The sequence below is a fragment of the Erinaceus europaeus genome, chromosome 10, assembly GCF_950295315.1.
Source record: "Erinaceus europaeus chromosome 10, mEriEur2.1, whole genome shotgun sequence".
Lineage (NCBI taxonomy): Eukaryota > Metazoa > Chordata > Mammalia > Eulipotyphla > Erinaceidae > Erinaceus > Erinaceus europaeus.
In genome coordinates, this window is record NC_080171.1 from 17,127,941 (window position 1) to 17,148,759 (window position 20,819).

The 20,819-nt window shown below is 42.6% G+C and overlaps 2 protein-coding genes across 4 annotated transcripts; both read left to right on the forward strand.

Moving 5' to 3' along the window:
• The first annotated feature begins 5,312 nt into the window (after positions 1-5,312).
• On the forward strand, positions 5,313-20,209 carry LOC103114407 (olfactory receptor 13C7-like). 2 transcript variants are annotated; one of them, XM_060199191.1, is made up of 2 exons: positions 5,313-5,450; positions 18,750-20,209. In XM_060199191.1, exon 2 carries the CDS (start codon positions 18,843-18,845, stop codon positions 19,800-19,802), a length of 960 nt encoding a protein of 319 aa, XP_060055174.1. In that variant the 5' UTR covers positions 5,313-5,450; positions 18,750-18,842; the 3' UTR covers positions 19,803-20,209. The 2 variants fall into 2 exon arrangements, with proteins under 2 accessions (XP_060055174.1, XP_007524145.2); XM_007524083.2 differs by having other exon boundaries at positions 5,336-5,450; positions 18,753-20,209.
• LOC103114434 (olfactory receptor 2S2-like) lies at positions 5,315-9,376 on the forward strand. Of its 2 annotated transcripts, none has more exons than XM_060199190.1 (2): positions 5,315-5,450; positions 7,941-9,376. In XM_060199190.1, exon 2 carries the CDS (start codon positions 8,052-8,054, stop codon positions 9,009-9,011), a length of 960 nt encoding a protein of 319 aa, XP_060055173.1. In that variant the 5' UTR covers positions 5,315-5,450; positions 7,941-8,051; the 3' UTR covers positions 9,012-9,376. The 2 variants fall into 2 exon arrangements, with proteins under 2 accessions (XP_060055173.1, XP_007524186.1); XM_007524124.2 differs by having other exon boundaries at positions 7,960-9,376.
• Positions 20,210-20,819: the final 610 nt, after the last annotated feature.

A 20,819-nucleotide genomic window follows, 5' to 3' on the forward strand; every position in this document is an offset into this window, starting at 1 on the left:
AGTGTAGCAGGTTAAGCGCAGGTGGCACAAAGCACAAGGACCAGCATAAGGATCCTGGTTCCAGCTCCCGGCTCCCCACTTGCAGGGGAGTCGCTTCACAGGCAGTGAAGCAAGTCTGCAGGTGTCTATCTTTCTCTACCCCTCTCTGTCTAACCCTCCTCTCTCCATTTCTCTCTGTCCTATCCACCAACAATGACATCAATAACAACAACAATGATAACAACAACAATAAAACAACAAGGGCAACAAAAGGGAATCAATAAATAAATATTAAAAAAGAAAAAAAAGAATGACAATTGCTTAAATGATAATCGCTCAGTAGTATGCTTAGTGGAATTTAAGAGGCCACTGAAAAGAAGAATAAGAAACTGACAGGGGTTAAAAGCATTTTCCTAGGGTCAATACTCTTAGTTTTGGGTCAGGGAGATATCACAGTGGTTATGCACTCACCTGCTCTGCGGAGGCCCTAGATCTGAACCCCAGCACCACTTGGACAGCACTGGGGGAGTTCCATGGATGGTAGGGCAGTGCTGAGGTGTCTGCTCTCTGTCTTCTACTCTCCCTCTAAAGAAAATAGACACAAAGTCCTAACTCCATGAATATATCAACTATTATAGCTCATACAATAAGATACAGCAGTATGAGTATGATTACAAGTACCAATATCAAGGAAACTGAGTTCCTACCATCAAAACAAGCTATATGTATTCCCAGGTATAGCGACTTAATGAGCTGAGAATTTCTTCAACCCTAGATCCAGGCAATTTCAACAGAAAATTATAAGTGTTTAAAGCTTCATGAGAGGTGAATCAGTTCTGGAGGTCTCTCTTCCTTTCTCTCTCTCTCTCTCTCTCTCTCTCTCTCTCTCTCTCTCTTCCTCTATATCTCCTCATCCCTGCTCCAGATCTCTATTTCTAGCCAATAAAGAGATAAAGAGGATAAGAAGGAAAGAAAGAAAGAAAGGAAGAAATAAAAAAGAATTTTACTTCTTCCCAAGCTGATCTATAGAGTCAAAGTATTCCCAAATGTTAAGTCCTCAAAATAACTATTATAAATTTAAGATGCTATTACACTACAATATATGGAAAATCAAAGACCAAGAAACAGTAGGATACTTTAAAAGAAAGATGGGGTATTTAAAAAATTATTTATTTATTAATTATTGGATAGAGACAGAGAGAAATTGAGAGGGGAGGGGAAATACAGAGGGAGAGAGACAGAGAGACACCGGCAGCCCTGCTTTATCACTCTTGGAGCTTTCCCCTCCTGCAGGTGGGGACTAGGGGCTTGAACTTAAGTCCTTGTGCTTTGTAGTGTGTGCATTTACCCAGGTGCACCACCACCTGGCCCCTTAGACTGAGTATTCTTAAAGGGACTTCAATACAGAAACTAATATACGTTAAAGTTTAGTAGGTACTGCAACCCTGATGTAAAAATAGACACAAAGACAAGAATCGAGATCCCAGAAACAAACCCTTATGTTTGGAGACCTGTTCTCAGCCATGTGATGACATTGCAGGCCAGTTGGTGAAAGAGGAATATAAATGCACGTAGAACAACTGAGAAGATGCATGTGCTGAGAGAGGTGTAGAAAAGATTCACAGCACATTTCAGTTGGGAAGTCCTTAGACGCCTGTCGAAGTCGAGTAAGTGAAGAAATATGTAGGATGCTCTACATTCAAAAACATGGCTTTTTTTGATATAAACTACTGGACTTGGCTACACACCCAAACAGGAACAAATCACACAAACAAATACTGAGTGAAGAAGCAAGTAAAAAAAATCTTACAAATGATTAATATAGAGAGAGTAAATGCAGAGATAAATCTAAACTGTGCTAAGGATACATGAATAGATGGTGCAATTCAAGCAGAGCAAAGGCACGACTATAACAAACATCAGGAGTGTGCTTGTTTCTGGAAAGAGAGGGGCTGGACCAGATGGGAAAAGAGCACCAGTGAGGGGCTGGGGAGAGAGCATAGTGGTTGTGCAAAATGTCTTTCATGTCTGAGGCACCAAAGGTCTCAGGTTCAAACCCATGCATCACAATAAACTAGAGTCTCACAGTGGTCTGGTAAAAAACAACAACAACATCCCAGGGACTTTTCTACTTCTTAACTTAGCTCTGTTCTTCTTCTTCTTCTTCTTCTTCTTCTTCTTCTTCTTCTTCTTCTTCTTCTTCTTCTTCTTCTTCTTCTTCTTCTTCTTCATCTTTTTTTTTTTAATAAAAAAGAAACACTGACAAAAACCATAGGATAAGAGAGATACAACTCCACACAATTCCCACCACCAGAACTCTGTATCCCATCCCCTTCCCTGATAGCTTCCCTATTCTTTAACCCTCTGGGAGTATGGACCCAAGGTCATTGTGGGATGCAGAAGGTGGAAGGTCTGGCTTTTGTAATTGCTTCCCCGCTGAACATGGGCATTGACAGGTTGATCCATACTCCCAGCCTGCCTCTCTCTTTCCCTAGTGGGGCGGAGGTCTGGGGAATTGGAGCTCCAGACACATTGGTGGGGTCGGCTGTCCAGGGAAGTCTGATTGGCATCATGATAGCATCTGGAACCTGGTGGCTGAAAAGAGAGTTAACATATAAAGCCAAACAAATTGTTGACTAATGAACCTAAAGGCTGGAATAATGCAGGTGAAGAGTTGGGGATCACAAGGCTAGACATGGATTTTCCAAATGACCCAGTAATTCCTCTCCTAGGGATATACCCCAAGGACTCCATTAACAGCCAACCAAAAAGGTATGAGTACACCTATGTTCACAGCAGCACAATTTATAATAGCTAAAACCTGGAAGCAACCCAGGTGCCCAACAACAGATGAATGACTGAGAAAGCTGTGGTATATATACACAGTGGAATATTACGCAGCTATTAAGAACAATGAACCCACTGTCTCTGACCCTTCTTGAATGGAGCTAGCAGGAATTATGTTGAGTGAGCTAAATTGGAAAGAAAGACGAGTATGGGATGATCCCACTCATAAACAGAAGTTGAGAAAGCTCTGTTGTTCTTAAGTTGAATATGTTTGATTTACATACTTTGATAAAAAATTGGGATACTGGAGAATGAACCCAGGACCTCACCTGTGCAGGAGACCACTGAGCAGCCTCTCTGACCCAATATTAATTTCTTTTCTTTCTTTATTTCTCTCTATTTTCTTCTCTCTCTCTCTTTCTTCCTCTCTTTCTTTCTTCCCTAGAAAGAGTAGGGGAGATACCTCAGCATTGCTCTACCATCGATGAAGCTCCACTGGCATCACCCAGGATGCCCTCATCTGGTGCCAGGACTCAAATCCAAGACTGGACACTTGAGAACATGGACATGTTACCCACTGGACTATCTTTAGATTCCCCCACCATATTTTTTTAACATGATTTTATACTTTGTGCTTTCTTTTGAACTTTAAGCTACTTGAAGCACCAAAAGGCTTACATACTACCACTCTTTAAAAAGCATACTAGAAATTGCTGACTTTAGTTGCCTCAAAGAAGAAAACAGCATGACTGGACAGGGGATTAATATTATTAATTCAATTTATATACATTTAAATTTGTTGTATTTGTCAGGGCTTCAGGGCTCTGGCTCACATTTTAGAGACAAAAAGAAAGACAGAAAGAAAGAGCAAATGACACCACAGTCCTTTCTACAGAGTGGTGGAGGCCAGGCTTGAACCCAGGTCACATGCATGTCAGAGCAGCACACTGCCAAGTAAGTTGTCATGTGGGCTCACATATGATACGTATGAACTGTACTTGTATAGCTACAAATAACGGGGCTGATGACAAAGAGAAACAGATACACTGAGATTGAAATCCCAGCGATGCCACTCCTAAGTAATATGACTTGGTGAATGACTTAGTAATTTAAAGTCTGCTCCCTCAAATGAAAGATAAGGGGATAATAGCAGGCTCTGTGAACACCCTGGAAAACTCCCAAGGAAGCAGCATCTGCTGTGCACACACTCCAGCCCCTGCTGGCCTGTGGTAGTCACTGCCTCTAACTGGGGTGGGTGTGGGCTGTGGGGTGTGGCCCCTGGGGCTCAGGCGAGTTGAGGGCCTGCATCAAGTGAGCAGACTTGCCTTTGCAAACTTTCAATTGCTCTGGGACTAGCAGGCTCCCTGTTGGCACCCAGGGCTGCCTCTTTGGGTCTCCCCTCTCTGCTGGGAGAACGTGCCTTTGGGAATCCTGGCCTCAGGCAGCAGGGCTGTTTTCTGCATCAAGAGTCTGGAGCTGAGACAGCCATCCATTTGTGCAGCTGAGAGGAAGCAAGTGTGAGAAACACCCACAGAGACTCCAGCTGCCACCAGGTTCAGGAGGAAAAGAAGAAAGAGGTGGAAGGAGTGAGGCTGGGAATGAGGGGCTCTTTCTGGAATCCAAGTCTTGGTCTGGGACAGTGAGGGGCTGAGAAACATGCCTGAGGGCAGGAGACCAGAGGCAGGACCACAGGCAGGATGTGGGTAGGATACCTGGTCTGTGCAGGGACTCCAGGGCAAGACCATGCTTTTGGCAAGCATTTGTCCATTTTCCTCCTTGCAGTAGAGCAGCAGGTTAAATGAACATGGCACAAAGCACAAGGACCAGTGTAAGGATCCTGGTTTGAGTCCCTAGTTCCCCACCTGCAGGGGGTCATTTCACAAGCGGTGAAGCAGGTCTACAGGTGTCTTTCTCTCTCCTCTCTGTCTTCCCCTTCTCTCTCTATTTCTTTCTGTCCTACCCAACAACAATAACAGCTATGACAACAATAGTAACTATAACAAGCACAACAACAAGGGCAACAAAAGGGAAAAAAAGGCCTCCAGGAGCAGTGGATTCATAGTGCAGGCACTAAGCCCCAGCAATAACCCTGGAGGCAAAAAAAAAAGAGACAATTTTATAACAATTAAGAAATACAAAGAAGACTCCTGCTCCTGTTACTCTGGCTACAATTTCATTTCAGTCCCTTTTTATCTACATATCTTGCTTACCTAATAGAGATAAAACAGAATGTAATTTTACTATCTCCATTGTAACTTTTCATTGTAGTGTGATAAAATTCTACAGTCAAGATTATGAACCAAACTTTAATGTCTGACTAGTATTCATCGAATGAAAAGGTATAATCTTCTTAGAGACTTATAGGTGGACAGTTGATTTTTTCAAGATTGACTTCTCTGTGATGAGTATTTTTATAGAGAGACAAAATTCTCATTCTCATTGACTCATTAGAATTTTTTCTAAGAAGCAGAAGTGCTGAGTGTGGGTATGTAGATTATCATGTCTCACTTTTTCCTCCACAAAAGGATGCCTGAGAATACATGGAGCTCTTTTGGCTACACTACACTGCCAAAATTTCTCAGCACCTCACTGCTGGCCCCAGAGTAGTAGGTATAGACAAGACTACAAGCAAGGCCAGGTCTCAGGACATGCAGCATCCCACACCTGCAGGATACAGCCCAGAGGTAAGAGCTTCCTCCTCTCCTTTCTCCCTGTTTGCTTCCTCTTTTTCCCTTCATGAGACTGTAGGTGTTAAAGCTCTTTGCTTCTTTCATCCTGAGTCCCCTCCAAAGTCTGAGTCCCCTAACACACACATCAGGCACACACACACACACACACACACACACACACACACACACACACACTGGAGTCTTCATCTCCACAATTCTTGCCAGATGTTCAGTACAACACAGAGCTGCCAGTCAGTCCCTGACTTGGTTGACACACACACATAGGAGGCAGCTGATTCAGCCCAATAGAGCATGCAGTGCTCCCTGATGCTGTGGGCTTTAGATCTGCGTGAGGAAAAAGAACAGAATAGGATGATCTCCAAACACTGCCCTGGGATCTGCACACATTCCCTTCACACTACCACTGATCTCTTGTTATGAGATGGCTGCAATGTTGCCTTTCCATTTCCTGGAAGGGCTAGAAGAGCCACTGGGAAGAGATGTGACCAGGTGAAGGAGGGAAGGTGAGGGTGGGCACCCAGAGTGGCCTTCGGTGAACACTCAGGGACACCCTTAGGTGTTGAGGAGTGGGAAAGGATAGTGACAACTTGTACGGAAATGAGACCTGTGACTGATGTGAGGGGAGATCCTGGGTCAAACCAGGGTTTCTCTGTTGGGCGCAAGGCCGCAAACTCCCATCCCTCTGAAACAATTGTCTGTGTCTGGACTTAGGTTTGGTTGTTACAGCGCAGGACAATGGCTCCTGGGGACTGGTGGGCAGAGGCCAGGGCTACTGAGAAACAGTCTGCATACAACACAGCACTGGCTGGCATCGAACAGATGTCCGTTGTGTTGGGGCTGAGAAATCCCTCATTCAGTTTAGAGTGGGAGGTGATGGCACATATCTAACACAAACTGTGCCACTCTGACTTCAAGGACATTGGACAACCGAAAAAACAGTCAGAGAAGAAATGGGGCTGGCTCTGAATGGAGAGACTTTTCAAATCTTTGTGCACCAAGAGGGGAAGACATCAGTATGGTGGAAGAACTCTTGGGATTGGGTTTTGACATCCAACCCAACTTCTGGGACTGAGCCCAGCTGAGCAAAAGGTTTAGCTTAAAGGCTGGGGGTGCTGGGTGGCAGCACACCTGTTTGAGTGCACACATTAGCTCAGAGGCTGGAGGGTGGCTCAGCTGGTAGTATGCACACAGTATCAGGCATGGGGACCTGGCTTTGTTCTCTGAGTCACTACTTGGCAGTATCCACAAGGAAGGAACCCTCATGACCTCTGGCATGATGTCATGGGGTTTCCTTCTTTCTTGGTCCTTTTCTGTATTTCACTGTCTCTCACATTCTACCTACAGTACAGAATTTTAAAAAAGCATGCCTGGGAGTTGGGTAGTGGGTTAAGCGCAGGTGGTGCAAAGCGTAAGGATCCTGGTTCGAGCCCCTGGCTCCCCACTTGCAGAAGAGTTGCTTCACAGGCAGTGAAGCAGGTCTGCAGGTGTCTATCTTTCTCTCTCCCGCTCTCTGTCTTCCCCTCCTCTCTCTATTTCTCTCTGTCCTATCCAACAATGACGACACCAATAACAACAACAATAATAACTACAACAATAAAACAACAAGGGTAACAAAAAGGGAATAAATAAAATAAATACTTAAAAAATTATAAAAAAAGAAATACACTTACTGGGATTACTGGAGTCCTAGAGTCCTTCAGCGACTGAGCATAGTGTTATCCCTGGTGATAAATCAATAAATCAATAAATAAAGTGAATGCAATTGGGAAAGGAATACCACTGTGTTGTCAAATCAACAAATAAAGCAATGAATTACATTTTTTAGAGAGGTGGGATTAGAGTTAATGCCCCATACACTGCTGATTACTGTACTTAGTGTGCTTGTCAATCATTTAAACAACCTGTATTGTTATCGTTGGAGATGCCTCTCAGCCCATGAATCCTTGCACTGACTTCATTTAGATTATCCCATGTAGAATTAAACCCATGACATCATTCATTGCAGGAAGGTACTCCAGCAGTTGAGTTAGCTCTCTGAAAGCGTTAATGCTTTCACAGAAGTGCCTTCCAAATACATCAAAGTTTAAAGAAGCTCGGAAACTTGCTATTTCTAAGATTCAATCAACTTGGGACATTCCCCCTCATTCCTCAGGAATTTAAGTCTACTCATACCCAATGCAATTTTATTTTCATTTACTCAATTTCTTGTTTTCTTGACCAGGCACTAGCACTTCTGCATTCAATCCTGTCTCTGTCACCAGATTGCCAAGAGAACAGGTCACTTACCCTGTTTAGGACTCAGTTGCTTTGTGGGTCATGGCAGCAAGCAACAGCCCTGAAACAAGTCCCTGACACTGGGTAGAAGCATTCCAGGCCCTCATCCTGTGTGGGTTCACAGCCAGCTATGTCCCAACTCTGACCTTGTCTCACCTCAGATCTCAGGGCACCACCACTACCTTTGAAGTAACTTTTATGTTTCCACAGATGCTCTTCTATTTTGTAGGAGGGACATGACCCCAATCCAAGGACCTGGGACGCTTCCCAAGAAACCCTGATGTGCTGCTTTGTATCTGCTGGTGACCAAAGGGATTCCACATGGAGAAAAACAACCAGACTTCCCCCATGCTGGGGTTCATTCTCCTGGGTCTCTCAACCCACCCAAAGCTGGAGAAACCATTCTTTGTGCTCATCCTGCTGATGTACCTGGTGATCCTGCTGGGCAACGGGGTCCTCATCCTGGTCACCATCTTTGACTCCCACCTGCACACACCCATGTACTTCTTTCTGGGGAACCTCTCCTTCCTGGACATCTGCTACACCACCTCCTCTGTGCCCCTGGTCCTGGATGGTTTCCTGACTCCCAGGAAGATCATCTCCTTCTCAGCCTGTGCTGTGCAGATGTTCCTGTCCTTTGCCATGGGGGCCACAGAGTGTGTGCTCCTGGGCATGATGGCGTTTGATCGTTATGTGGCCATCTGCAACCCCCTCAGGTACCCCGTGGTCATGAGCAAGGCTGCCTATGTGCCCATGGCTACCAGCTCCTGGGCTATTGGTGGTGCAGCTTCTGTGATGCACACTTCCTTGACCATACAGCTGCCGTTTTGTGGGAACAACATCATCGATCACTTTGGCTGTGAGATCCTTGGTGTTCTGAGGGTGGCTTGTACTGACATCACCATCAATGTGATCAGCATGGGGGTGACAAATGTGATTTTTCTTGGGGCTCCAGTGCTGTTCATTTTTGTCTCCTATGTGTTCATCATCGCCACCATTCTAAAGATCCCGTCCGCTGAGGGCAGGAAAAAGGCCTTTTCCACCTGCTCTGCCCACCTCACTGTGGTGATTATATTCTATGGCACCTTATTTTTCATGTATGCCAAACCCAAGTCTAAGGACTCTCTGGGGGCAGGCAAACAGAACCTTTCAGACAAGCTCATTCCCTTGCTCTATGGAGTGGTCACCCCCATGCTCAACCCCATTATCTACAGTCTGAGGAACAAGGATGTGAAGGCTGCTGTGAGGAAGCTGGTGACTCAGAAATGCTTTAGGCAGTGATGCAGTGGAGGCCCTATGTGGTTCTCATTCATGGGAAGAAGACCTTGGAACTGACACTGTCATTCAAAACCTAAATCAATTCACTAGAGTGAGTGTTGCCTTTAAGTTCAAGTTCAGGAGTGCTAAGCCTTCAGAATTATCTGAGTTTGGGTTCATATATCTGAGAACTCCCACAGATTCCAGGCACTAATACTCTCATTGAATGTAAAGACATTCTGAACGTGCACTAAAACCACAGGAGACAAAGCACCACTGGGGAGACTGAACAACCCTCATGCATGTACACTGTGATGCCCGTGCATGGCGGTGAGATGGGCCTCACAGCTAGTTTGACTCTCCTATTTGCCAGACTTTTTAAAAGGAAGGGCACTAAATATCTTTAAAGCTTTGAGGTAATAGCTGAATTGCTTTGCTGCAGAAATGCTCAGGCATTTCACTCTGATAAAGTGCTTTGAGACTGAACAAGAGACATAAAATCTGTAAGATTTTCTGAGCCTCTCTCTATATAGGCCAGTGCAATAAAAACTGAGAAGCATTTTCTTACTAGTGATTTTTGCAGGTTGCTTAAATTACTTCAGTTTATTTCTTCATGTGTTAAAACTCAACCACCTGATTTTGCTTGGATTAGATAGGATGCTATAAATAAAGTACACAATACAAGCAAACTGTCATTAGTAGTGCTTTGTGATTGATGCACAGTGCAGTGTACCTTGTTCCATGGAGCAAAGAGTCAGGCATAATTCTGTTTAGAATAATAGATAGTAAATATAACTAAGCAATTCAGACATTATGGTGAATGTATATCTGTGTGTCTCTGTGGGCATATACATAATCGAATTCAAGAACATATTAAGAGGCTATCAAGTATATACATTTAAAACAAGATAATTATTTTTTTAATATAAGGTGGAATAACTTAAAGATATATACTTGTATAAGCCATCACAATCTGAGGACAGAAACACAAGAGTCCACTGATATTGCAAAGCAATTTGAAAAGTTGAAAATGGTTTTCTGGGAGCCAAGTGCTGGTACACCTCATGGAGTGTTTATTAAACTGTGTGCTCAGACCCAGGTTTGAGCTCCTGTTCTCTAATAATAAGGGGTGGTGGAGTTTCATAATCAGTAAAGCAGTGTTGTGGATATTTCTATCTTTGTTGATTCCCTCCCCCCCTTGCTGTCTTTTACTGTGTCTGATCTCTATCAAGAGAAAAAAATAACATGCAGGAAAAATAAAAATGGGGACTGGAAGTGGTAGAGTCATTGTGAAGACACAGAGCCTCAAACAATAACAGTGGTAGCAAAAAAAGCAAAAGGCCTTCTGAGTTATACGAAATATTTAATAAAAAAAGGAATGAAAGTATTCTTCTGCGACAATCCTGAATCTGTATTTCCAGTGAAAAACTGCAATGCTCTTTGATGAACTAGTCATTAATTTACTATGTCTGAACACTACACCGAAAGTGCCAATCATTCAAGAAGAGAACAGCAAGATATATAAGCTGAAAAGAAGACAATGTAGTAATCATTTTAGTAGTATTTATGATTTATGGATCAGTGATTTTTACACATGGAAAAAGGAGAAAAAGCAGTAGAAATGCATTCCTTTTTTTTTTTTTTTTTACCAGAGCACTGCTCAGTTCTGGTTTATGGTGGTGCGGGGGATTGAACCTGGGCCTTTGGAGCCTCAGGCACGAGAGTCTGTTTGCATAACCATTGTGCTATCTACCCTCCACCCTCCTTTTTTTTTTTTTTTAACAAAACAGAATAATTAAACAAAGAGTGGTTATGAAACTAGTATTGCTGTAGGAACAGATACATATGGCAGTGGCAGAGAATGGAGATTTCAGAAACAGGGCCAATGCTATGAGGAGACTTGCTCTGCCACAGAGATAGCACTGCATATCAGTGACAGAAGTGGATTGCAAATGCAACTAGAATAACTGAAAACACAAAGCTATGCCAGAGAAATGTACCAAGTATACAGCACCATCAGTTAGGAAACTACCAAGTTATCCATCAATGCAGAATGAGTAAATAAGCTACATTAATATCATTCAGAGGAATTTCATGATACAAATCAATGTAATTTTAAAATCATAAACACAAATGAATCACAAAGAGGACTGAATGAGGAAATAGATGAAAAAGAATAGCTACAAGTTATTTCCTTTATGCAGATTTAAGACACAGAAACCTAAGCTGATTGTTTAAGGATGGCTATGAAGGAGGTAAAAATGTCAGGAAATCAGTGTAACTGCAGTCAGGAATGTGACTGACCGGGAGAAGAAGGGGAGGACTGAACAGGGAAGAAGTCTCCAGGGAGAGGTCCTGGTGCTGGCAAAGTGTGTGTCTTAACTGAGCTTTCAAATAATTTACTGATTTATTTTTATTTTTTAAAATAATTTTTATTTGTTAGTAATTATATATTATGCCTGTAAGATTACAAAAACCCACCACCAAAAGTTCTGTATCCTACCCTCCCAAAGATAACTAGCCATAGTTCTCACGAGTCTTACAAACATTTTCACTTGCTTCTGTTTTATTTACTTATTTATTTACTTTAGCAAGCTCATATAAATCAGACCTCCAGATTTCACATATGAGTGAAACCACCTGGTAGTTTCCTTTCATATCTTTATTTATTTTGTTAAGCATAATCACTTCCCATTCCATCCATTTTGTCCCTAAGGACACAATATCATGTTTTTGATCACAGAGTAATATTCCATGAAATATATATCCCACAACTTCTTTAGCCAGTTACTTGATGGTGGGTATTTAGGCTGCTTCCACTCTTTGGCTATTGTGAATAATGTATCTGTGAATACAGGGGTGCATATGTCCCTCCCAACTAGTCTTTTAGAGTCCACTGGATAAATGCCTAAGAGTGGCATTGGTGGATCATAAGGTGCTTCCACTTTTTAAGGACTCTCCATCCAGTCTTCCAAAGGGGCTGTACCTGTTTGCATTCCCACCAACCATGTGGCAGGTTCCCTTTCTCCACAAACTCTCCAACACCTGTCATTTCCTGGTTTGTTGATGTAAGCCATGCTCTCTGGTGTGAGATGGTATCTCAGTGTAGTTTTAATTTGCATTTCTCTAATGATAAGTGAAGTGGAGCATTTATTCCTGTGTCTCTGGGCCATGTGTGTCTCTTCTTTAGAAAATTGCCTGTTTAGTTCTATAACCCACTTTTTTTATTGGGTTGTTTTTGCTTCTTTTGTAGATCTGTACTAATTCTGTATAGGTGTTTATTGTCAGTCGTTTATGTGATGTGAAAATATCTTCTCCCACTGAATGGGTTATCCGTGTGTAGTTTGCTTTTGATATGTAGAAGCTTTTTAGTTTCATGTCATCCCATTTATTTACTCATGTTTTCATTTCCCTTGCCTGGGGTGGGGGGGCTGAGTCTCCAAATACATCTTTGATGTGAAGATCCTGCAAAATTTCACTGACATTTTGTTCTATACAGTTTAGAGTTTCTGGTCTAATACCTAGACCTTTAATTCATTTTTGATTTGACCTTGGTGTACGTATTGTGTTAGGTGGTGGTCAGGTTTCACTTTTCTACATGTGGTTGTCCAATTTTCCTGGCATCATCTGTTGAAAAGACCTTCTTTACCCCATTGAATGGCTTTGGAAAGAACGGATTCAAACTATCACTATTTGCAGATAACATCATAATATACCTAAAGAACTCGAAAGATTCCACCAAAAAGCCTGCTGCAAGGGTGGACAGTGGTACATCCTAGAGAGTGTGCACATTACTAACCACAAGGACTGGGATTCAAGGCCCTGAGCCTTACCTGTAGGGGGGAAGCTGCAGGTGTCTCTTTTTTTCATTCCCTTGTCTTCTCCCTCTCCCTCTCCCTCTACTTTTCCCTCTCCATTTACCTCTACCTCTCCCTTTCATCTCAATTTTTCTTAGTCTCTATCAAAAAGAAAACAAAAAGAAAGAAAAAGAAATAAAGGTAGGGAGAAAGAACACATGTACAAAACTACTGTACTTTACTGTTGACTGTAAACCACTAATCCCTCAATAAAGAAAAAATAAGAAGTAAATAAAATATTAAAAATAGAATAAACAATAAGAATTAGTAAAAAAAAACAGAGAAAGAAAGAAAGGGAGAAAGAGAGAAGACAATGGCAAAATAATTCTGGTGGCAATAAAATGATGAATAAATTTTTTAAAAAGCTACATGAATACACTAACAAATTCAACAAAGTTGCAGGATACAAAATCAACACACACAAATCTATGGAATTTCTATATACAAAGGATGAGTCAGTGAAAGAAAATTGAATGATGCAACCCCAGTCACAATCCAACAGAAAAATAAGTTAAATACATTGGCATGAATTGAGCAAAGAAAGTGAGGGTCTTGACAATGAAAAGGATAGGAACTGTTAAAAGAAATAAAAGATGATACTAATAAATGGAAGAATATCCCTTGCTCACATTTGGAAAAATAAATATTATCAAAATGGTAGTCTACCAAAAAGGTTCTGTAGATTCAACACAATCTTATAAATATCTAAGGATATTATTCAAGTGAATTGACGAATTTATCTAAAAATTTGTGCAGAATCACAAAAAGTGACAGTATTCCTGAAAAAAACAAAAAGGAGGATGTGTGTATAGGGTATCATGTTCCCTGACCTCAAGTTATACTACAGTGCAATAGTCACTAGAACAGTGTTGTATTAGAACACAAATGGACACCCAGACCAATGGAGCAAAATTAAGATACTTGACAAATGCTTATGGCTGGCCTGTGGTAGTCTGGTTGAACACACATGTTACCTTGGGAAAGGATCCTGGTTCAAGACCTGGTTCCCCTGCAGGGGAAGCTTCACAAGCAATGATAAAGTGCTTCAGGCGTCTCGCTTTCTCTCTCCCACTATCTCAATTTATTTCTGTCCTACAAAATTAAAATAGATTCTAAGGAAATGAAGAAGGGTTTATTAAATCTACACATATGTGAACACCTCATATATGACCAGGGGGACAAAATCATTCAGTGGGGGAAAAAGAAGGCCTCTTCAACAATGGTTCTGGGAAAACTGAGCAGCCGCATATAGAAAGATGAAACTAGAGCTCTACTTAACCCCTTGCACCAAAATAAGCTCAAAATGGATCAAAGACCTGGATATTATATCCCAAATTGTAAAATGCATAGAAAAGGATGTCAGTAAGACATTTCAGCACCTTAACATCAAAAATGTCTTTGGAGACTCAACCTATTGGGCAAATGAAGCTAAAACAAGATTAAATAAATTGTACTACATTAAATTAAATATGTTCTCTGTCGTTAAAGTTCGGGGCTCCAGCAGGCCGGGCTAACTTCGTGGCGGTAGACAGAGACAGAGACTCGGGGACACACGTCTGGGCCGAGAAACTGCAGTTTAATCTTTATTCACGAGCGGGCAAATCACCACACCATGTGTTTTCCCATCTTTCTCCCTCAGCAGCAGCTGCTGGGACTCTAGACCTCCTTAGCATAGGGGGCAGGGAGAAAGATGGGTGCGAAACTAGCAAGGGCCAAACCAATTCTCCTGGTGGGGGGAAGGAGATCACACCAATATGAGGCATACCAACAGTTCTCCACATCAAAAGCAAATGATACAAGGATAAACAGGCAACTGAGTCATTGAGAGAAGATATGTGTACAGCATGCATAGGATAAGAGATTGTTATACATCTATAAAGAAATCAATGCATCTCAATAAAAATACCCAATAAAAAGTGGACAAAAGATCTGAATAGTTTTCTAAAGAACAGATACACATATGCCACAGACACATGAAGAAATGCTCTACTTCACTTATCATTAGAGAAATGCAAATTAAAACTACACTGGAATTCTCCCTCACACCTGTGAGAATGGCCAACTTCAACAACACAGGAAATGACAGGTGCTGGCAAGGTATGAAGAAAAAGGAATTTTGTTACACTGTTGACTGAAGTGCAAACTGGTGAAGTTCCCAGACTCTTTAAACAACTACAAAGGGAAATACTTTATGATCTATCAATACCAGTATTGGGCATATATAAAGGAGATGAAAACAATAATTAAAGAGACATGTGTACCTGTAGTTCATAGCTGCATTATTCACAACAGCCAGAGAGTGGAAGCAGCCTAAATGCTCATTGGCACATAGCTGTATGATATACATACTTCATGGAGTACCACTCTACAATTACAAAAGGTGATGCTTCACTCTTGGGTTCAAAATAGATGGAACTAGAGGTGATTATGCTTAGTGAAGTAAGTAAAGTGTAGAAAGACAACTACCAGGCAGTTTCCCTCATATGCAAAATATAAAGTACTGAAACATGTGGACTTGCAAATACAACAAGCCAACTCCCAACCCCCTCACCCCCCAAAAAAAAGTGAAACCAAAAAACCCAGAAGTAACAGAAGTATCTCTAAGATTCTAAAACTTCATAAGAATTATAGCGATAGACTTGGGTGGGGTGCAGGGTAGCTGTCACAGAACTTTGGTATAGGTGAGCTGTTGGACTATATGCCTTGCCATCTTATAAACTACTAGTAAATCACTAAGAATATTTGTTGAAAAACCTGCTTTCTCAACTGAATAAGTAGGAGGATAATACTAGAATTCTCCCAGAGAACCTGGAAATGGTTACTTAGTACTAAAACTGTGGTTATTGAATGTAGACACTGCATGTACAGTGTTGGTTGTGGTTTCTGGCATATCAGGGCAGCTAAAAGGAAGTGGTCAGTTTTGCTGGTGACAGTATGGTTCCACATCTGTCCTCCCTCATCATTTCAAAGTCAAGGCCTTTAACTAGCCTTTAATTTGCTCTGTCCAGAGTGAGCATGGCTTCATACAAACTCTGGAAAACTTCCAATGCTCCAGCCCCTGCTGGCTTGTGGCAATACAGCCTCTAACTGGGGTGGGTGTGGGCTGTGGGGTGTGGCCCCTGGGGCTCAGGCGAGTTGAGGGCCTGCATCAAGTGAGCAGACTTGCCTTTGCAAACTTTCAATTGCTCTGGGACTAGCAGGCTCCCTGTTGGCACCCAGGGCTGCCTCTTTGGGTCTCCCCTCTCTGCTGGGAGAACGTGCCTCTGGGAATCCTGGCCTCAGGCAGCAGGGCTGTTTTCTGCATCAAGAGTCTGGAGCTGAGACAGCCATCCACTTGTGCAGCTGAGAGGAAGCAAGTGTGAGAAACACCCACAGAGACTCCAGCTGCCACCAGGTTCAGGAGGAAAAGAAGAAAAGTGAGGAGCTGAGAACCAAGCCTGAGGTCAGAAGGTCAGAGGCAGGACCCCAGGCAGGACACAGGTGTGGGCCTTGGGCTGTGTGGGGACACTGAGGGTGACCATGCCTTCTGCAAGGCCCAGGTTCCTGCAAGCTCTGAGGGCCCAGCATGACCAAGCCCTGCCCTGCTCTCACCTGCTCTCACTGCTCTGCCCTCCTCCTCTTTCCCCTTGTGGAGCCCAGCTCAGAGCCCAGAGCCCAGAGGGAGGCACGCTGGGTCTCCATCTCTAGCCCGCAGGCATTTCTAGAAGAATGACCCTTCCTCAGGCTCAGAGGGTGCAAACAAGGCAGTGAGGACACATGTGCTGGCTGGCTGTTACCCACTGGAGCTAATTCTACCCTTTTGGCTTCTCCTGCTTTTCTATAGTATTCACACACACACACTCACACACACACACACACACACACACACACACACACACCCAGGATCAAAGTGATCTGTGTCCTTCTCATGAGTAACAATTTGATGGTAGTGAAAGGTACAGGGAGAAGTCTCTCCTTTTTGATTTTTCTGTAATTTCCTTTCATTGCTTTTCTCTACCTAAGTGAGACCATAACCAGTTGTAGGAGTTTCTGTCATTTCTTTTATTTATCATAGCAATTAATCTACTAGTGGAGAATTAAGAAGGTCACTTTGATATCAGCGAGCTATCGCATTATGTAAGATTGCACAGTTGTCTTCGAGTGTACCGGTAGACAGTTACTTATTCCCGGTTGACACTCACAGATGTTGCTGTGAGGACTTTCTTCATAGAGAGATCTTGGTCCAATACTTTGGGTGGCTCTTTAGGATTTTCCCCCACAGTGGAGACAAGAGATATACAGGCTTTGCGGGTCTTCTATTTTTCAAGCCAACTCCTATTCACAAAGCCTGTCTGAGAGCTCAGGGACTCTGTGGAGAGCAGTAACTCGTCTCTATTTCTCAGCTGCCTGGTGGCACCAGGGACAGATGAGAGGCCACAAGCAAGGTCATGCAGCGCTCCATGCCTGCAAGAGGCAGACACAAAGGTAAGAGTCAGGGACTATGTGGAGTGCCATTGGACAGACTCTTCACAATATTTTTGCATAAGGAGACAAACAGCTATTTTGTTACTAGACCTCATAACTGCAATCTGAGACCCAACTCAAGCTGTTTTTGAGCAATATGCAGCAAAATATTTAACTACTTTAGCTATAACTCATGAATAATATTATCTTCTCAATGAGTGTTTCAAATATTACAGTTTAGTGTAGACATTCACTAATACTAATCACTAACTCTCTGTCATCTACCCATCAAACACACACACACAAACACACACACACTCTGGAAGTAAGACAAAGCTGTATCAATATTATCACCAGATTCTGAATTTTGAGTCTAGGAAATAGCAGCTCAGAGACTAGAAATTCTCTTCACAAAGGCATCCAGGCTTTCATAAACTAAATGCCATCATGGAACACACGCATGGGGTCAGAGAGTCCTAGAATTACCTGTGAATTGCATGCGTAGGGACAATGTAGTAGAGATAGAAAGGACCATGTCAAACACCCTTAGGCGCACCTTATATGACGTTGCCCTCATTCTAATGAGACAGAACTAGAAGAGTAGTAGCCAGATGCTGTGCCCTCTGAAAACTGTTGTTGTGGTCATGACTGTGTAGTTTCGTGATCAGTCATCAGCTACCTAAGTCGTCACTGCATTGAGTGGTTCAGTTCCAACATATACCTGTGTTCTCTTCATAAGTTTCTTCCATATTTAGGACCTTCCTGAGTTATTGCCATGAATCCACAAGTATAAGAAGCTTGTCCCTGTGCTTATGAACTTAATATTTAAGGCTTGCACCTAAGGTCAGCCACAGGATAAGTAACCCTAAGTGGTTGCTAAACCTTCAGTGGAGCTTCTTTCTGCCTGTCCATTGATCAGGACTTTTCTATAAGCTCCTTTAAAAGGTAATCAAGGTTTAAAGAAGCTTGGGAACTTGCATATTCAAAGGTTTGGGTCAAGTTTTTTTTTTTTCTTTCTCTCTCAGAGAATCTAAGAAAGTCAAGACAGATACTTGACTGCCTGTCTCAGGGCAATGTGGCATGTACCCCTGTGACAACAAGAACCAACATGTTCTCAGTAAAGTGAAACTAAGGAAATCCCTACACATTCATACGAGAGACAAAGAAACAGTAGTTTCCAGCCTTCAGTAGAAAAGCAGAAGATGATGTCCTGGCTGGGGAAGTAGCTCTGCTGGGTTCAGTCCCCTTCACTGTCACCAACTGCTCAGCAGACAGGTCATTTATCTGCTCTGGGACTCCTTGATTTTGAGGCAGTGAGAACACACAGCAACTCCCTTCCACACAGCTGGGACGTTTGGGGCCTCACCCAACAGTGTGAACTCAACTTCCCTCCTCTGACCTTCTGTCACCTGAGACCTAAAGATTCATTCCTCTCACACACATCTTTTCTTCCAGTTGTCAGTAGAGGCTTGACTCCATACTGAAAGCCTGGGATTCTTCTCCAGAAAGTCTGATGTGCTGCCTTACATTTTGCTGAGGTCAGAGGAAATATGCCATGGAAAAAGCCAATAGGACAAGCCTCGTGGAAGGCTTCATTCTCCTTGGGCTCTCAACTCATCCAAGACTAGAAAAAATGTTCTTTGTGCTCATCCTGCTGATGTACCTGGTGATCCTGCTGGGCAACGGGGTCCTCATCCTGGTTACCATCTTTGACTCCCGCCTGCACACACCCATGTACTTCTTCCTGGGGAACCTCTCCTTCCTGGACATCTGCTACACCACCTCCTCTGTGCCCCTGGTACTCGACAGCTTCCTCACCCCCAGGAAAGCCATCTCCTTCTCAGCCTGTGCTGTGCAGATGCTACTTTCCTTCGCCATGGCAGGGACAGAGTGTGTGCTCCTGGGCATGATGGCGTTTGATCGCTATGTGGCCATCTGCAACCCCCTCAGGTACCCTGTGATCATGAGCAAGGCTGCCTATGTGCCCATGGCTGTCAGCTCCTGGGCAGGTGGTATCATCAACTCTGTAGTTCAGATTTCCCAGGCAATGGCATTGCCCTTCTGTGGGGACAATGTCATCAACCACTTCACCTGTGAGATCCTGGCTGTCCTGAAGTTGGCCTGTGCTGACATCACCATCAATGTCATCAGTATGGTTGTGGCCAATGTCATCTTCCTCGCAGTCCCAGTGCTGTTCATTTCTGTCTCCTATGTGTTCATCATTGCCACTATCCTGAAGATCCCTTCAGCTGAGGGCAGGAAAAAGGCCTTTTCCACCTGCTCTGCCCACCTTGCTGTGGTGATTATATTCTATGGCACCTTATTTTTCATGTACGCCAAACCCAAATCTAAAGACCCACTGGGGGCAGATAAGGGGGACATTTCAGACAAACTCACCTCCCTCTTCTATGGGGTGGTCACCCCCATGCTTAACCCTATCATCTATAGCCTCAGAAACAAGGATGTGAAAGCTGCTGTGAAGAATCTGGTTTTTCAGAAACACTTCCTCAAGTGATAGTGGAAAGAACTCAGTGTCTCTGCCTTCTACTTTCACCAGAGTCTCAAGGATAAGTTGGAAGCTTAACTTCATCTCTATACATAGGTAAATCTACTTGTACAGCATCTCCCTAATGTAAAATGTACTATGTGAACAGGAAGCACTAAATGTACCTTTCATTCCATTCATTCTGTAAACAGTTTTATGAGAGGATATTCAACTTTGCCTTTCCTGAGAGTTGTCATTCTCTACCATGGCACAGAAGATGTCAATGTCAAGGAAATCTCTTTCAGCTTTGTTGTTGGACTCATGAAAAGCTCATACCTGTAGATCTATAATTCAATGGCTTCTTGGTTTCTCTCTTTGATGTATTTGAATCTTTCTCTACTTTCATGTTACCTTTCATTACTTCTTACAAAATATTAAAATAAAAATATTTTCTAATAACTGTATCTTATACATATCATGATGAGGTCTTGTATGGTACAGCAAATTGTAACTATGGAATTTTCAAAGTTAACCATATTCCTAAATAACTATCTATTGCCTTCTTAAACTCTAAGATAGCAGGAACCTTCCCCATTTTGTATAAAACCCAAACTTCAAAGTTCTAGGTGATTTAATATATCAAAAAATGTAATTATTAGACACGCATTAACAACATCAACCTTGTGTTGAAATTCTGTTTCCTAATTTGAAATCTTAAGTGCTTAGATAAAAGGAATATATACTCAGAACTGAAGTCCATGCATTGTAATGTCCAGGAATGGGCCAGGTGAGTGTACACCTGGTTAAGTGCACATAGTACAGTGCGAAGGGACCCGAGTTCAAACCCTAGGTCCCCACCTGTGGAGGAAAGCTTCATGAGTGGTGAAGCAGGACTGCAGGTGTCTCCCTGTTTCTCTCCCTCTCTATCACTCCTCTCATCTCAATTTATGTCTCTCTCTATCCAGTAATAAATAGGTAAATAGACTACACATTTAAAAAATGAATATAAACTAGCTAAGCCATCCATTTTTACAAAAGTAAAAAAGC

Bases quoted from the DNA above. Each gene is read 5' to 3' on its own strand.
- LOC103114434 (XM_060199190.1), top strand. From the start codon at position 8,052: ATGGAGAAAAACAACCAGACTTCCCCCATGCTGGGGTTCATTCTCCTG.
- LOC103114407 (XM_060199191.1), top strand. From the start codon at position 18,843: ATGGAAAAAGCCAATAGGACAAGCCTCGTGGAAGGCTTCATTCTCCTT.